The following is a 2,324-nucleotide window of genomic DNA, read 5'->3' on the forward strand; positions in this document are numbered from 1 at the left end:
TTATTATTATTATTATTATTATTATTATTATTATTATTATTATTATTATTATTATTATTATTATTATTATTATTATTATTATTATTATCTATGAAAGGGCAAAGGAGGATTCATTCAGAAGGACTGAGCTAAGACTTCGTCTCCGTCTGGCGCCTTCCAGCCCATCCTGGTCACAAAGGATCTTGGCAGCTGGAATGCCCGTTATTATCGTGGCCTAAAATGGGCAAGTTTGTTCCTGTGCCCTCCGAGGCTCTGAAATTGCTGGGGGTTGGTGGGCTGCTCCCACCCCCCTTGAGGATTGCAGATGCTAACCATTGGCCACCTATTTTTCTGCCATATGGAAGCAAAAACAGAATAACAGAGAAAGAATAACTTTGAAAGGCCACTAAACAAAGTGGTGAGTTGAGGACTGCTGGTATTAGCCACCTAATTCCAATGGATTTTTGTGTGTGACCACACACACACACACACACACACACAGACACACAGACACACAGACACAAACTATTTTAACCAACTAAGAGAACAGATAGACCATCATTACGTAACATTATCTATTTGAATCTATTAGCCAGCCAGGTGTGTATTGGATCCAAGTGTGCAATACACCTTATAGATGCACACACAGTCACACATACACAGACAAACACTCCCTTTGCAACATCACCCATTCACTTCAGTGTTGGGTCTTCCGAGAAATATTTAGAAGTTGCCTCAAGGGTGCCAAATGGGAAACGGGTGTTGTGTGAAGGGTTCATTCGGGATCTCCATCTCCTCCTCCTCCTCCTGGGACACCCCGGAAAGTCCTTCCTTCCTTCCCAGGCCGTTCACACAACCAACTCTCTTTTGCTTTCAGGATCTGTTAGAACCGAACTTGGTCGCTCCTTTCCATGGTGGGTATTTCGGGTGTTTGGATTCATGAAGGTGTTCAGACGAGATTGCAACTCTGGCGCCCAGACCTCCATCTACTGTGCCACCGAGGAGGGCATCGAGAGGCTGAGCGGGCGGTATTTCGTGGACTGCCGGTCAAAAGTGCCCTGGCCACAGGCCCGTGATGACCACATGGCCAAGAAGCTGTGGGAATTCAGCGAGAGTCTGCTGGGACTGACCACTTAAGTCGGGAAGGGACAGAGACGGAGTTTGGGGTAACCAAAAGCGGCTTCTGATTAAACTGGGGGATCGAACTGCAGGGAATTTGAAAATTCCCGGAGGTTATGTTGTGGCTGAAACAAGTGTTGAATTTACGAGAAGTTTAAAAACTGGAAAACATTATGGGGTTTCTCGTGGCGAGTTACCCAGTGTTGGGTTTGAAGGGGGCAGTCATAAGGATCTTTTAAATCAGTGCCCCCCACCTTTTGGGCACCAAGGATTGGTTCCATGGAGAGAGGTTTTTCTATGGACCGGAGGGTGCGTGGTTTCGCGTGCTGCCTGCATCTCGCAGATGGAATGCTTTCCTTGCTTGTGCGGCCCAGTTTCTGGCATGGTGTGGACCGGTGCCGGTCCATGGACCAGGGGTTGGGGACCCTTGTTTTAAATAAAGAAAGAAACTCTGTCAAGTTGTCGGTCTCTCTTTTCCTCATCCTGGCTCTCTTTTTTTTGGCCTCGCAAAGGGTTTCTCCTTCCCGTCCTTTGAAAGGTTTCATTACTTTACTAGCTAATGTCCTCAGTGCTAGAAGGGGGTGGGGTTGACAGGGTTGGACAGATGATCTTCAAGATCCCTTCCAGAACTGGGAATTAAGCCATTGGTCTTTTGCAGCTCTGCAAGAGTCTTTTTCATTTTGGGTCGCCTGGCTCAAAAGTTCCTCAATAGGTTGCAAGTAGTCCTCGAATCACAACCGCATAATTGGGACATGAATTTATTATATATATATATATATATATATATGCAGGTCTTGGCGTATTTGGGTCTTTTCACGTGTAAGATTGAGAGTATCTTGGCGACGTTTCGACGAGGTCCCACTCGTCATCTTCAGGCTGGGGTCTTCGGCTTCGTGCTTGTGCGAGCAAAGTGTGATTGGAGCTGCCGTCTCTCTATAAATACTGGTGGGGGGGTGTGGAGTGCTGGCTTAGTTGCTGTAGGTGGATTGGTTGGCTGTGTGGGAGCTATTGTTTGTGGATTGTTCAACTGTTTCGTAACATCCTGAGTAGTTGAGGTGCTGGCTGTGTGCCCATTAGTCTTTTGTGTTATAACGACCTGGGTAATGGGTTGTGTGATTACATCCTGAGATCTAGTGTAGTGATATCCTGAGTTTTGTGTTGCAACATCCTGGGTGGTTGGCTGTGTTGTAACATCCTGAGCTTTAGCGTTGTAACCCCCTGAGTTC

The 2,324-nt window shown here is 46.4% G+C and overlaps 1 protein-coding gene across 1 annotated transcript in view; it reads left to right on the top strand.

Annotated features, from left to right (window-relative positions):
- LOC107300370 (dehydrogenase/reductase SDR family member 13-like) overlaps positions 1–1,135 on the top strand; it is a gene marked incomplete at its 5' end in the record, with an annotated part of 9,560 nt that extends 8,425 nt beyond the window's left edge. The window contains one exon of the mRNA XM_029286986.1: positions 857–1,135. Coding sequence (XP_029142819.1) covers positions 857–1,116 — 260 coding nt within the window. The remainder of the gene's footprint in view (positions 1–856) is intronic.
- Positions 1,136–2,324: the final 1,189 nt, after the last annotated feature.

This window comes from Protobothrops mucrosquamatus, unplaced genomic scaffold (assembly GCF_001527695.2).
Source record: "Protobothrops mucrosquamatus isolate PMUCROS unplaced genomic scaffold, P.Mucros_1.0 scaffold6815, whole genome shotgun sequence".
Classification (NCBI taxonomy): Eukaryota; Metazoa; Chordata; class Lepidosauria; order Squamata; family Viperidae; genus Protobothrops; species Protobothrops mucrosquamatus.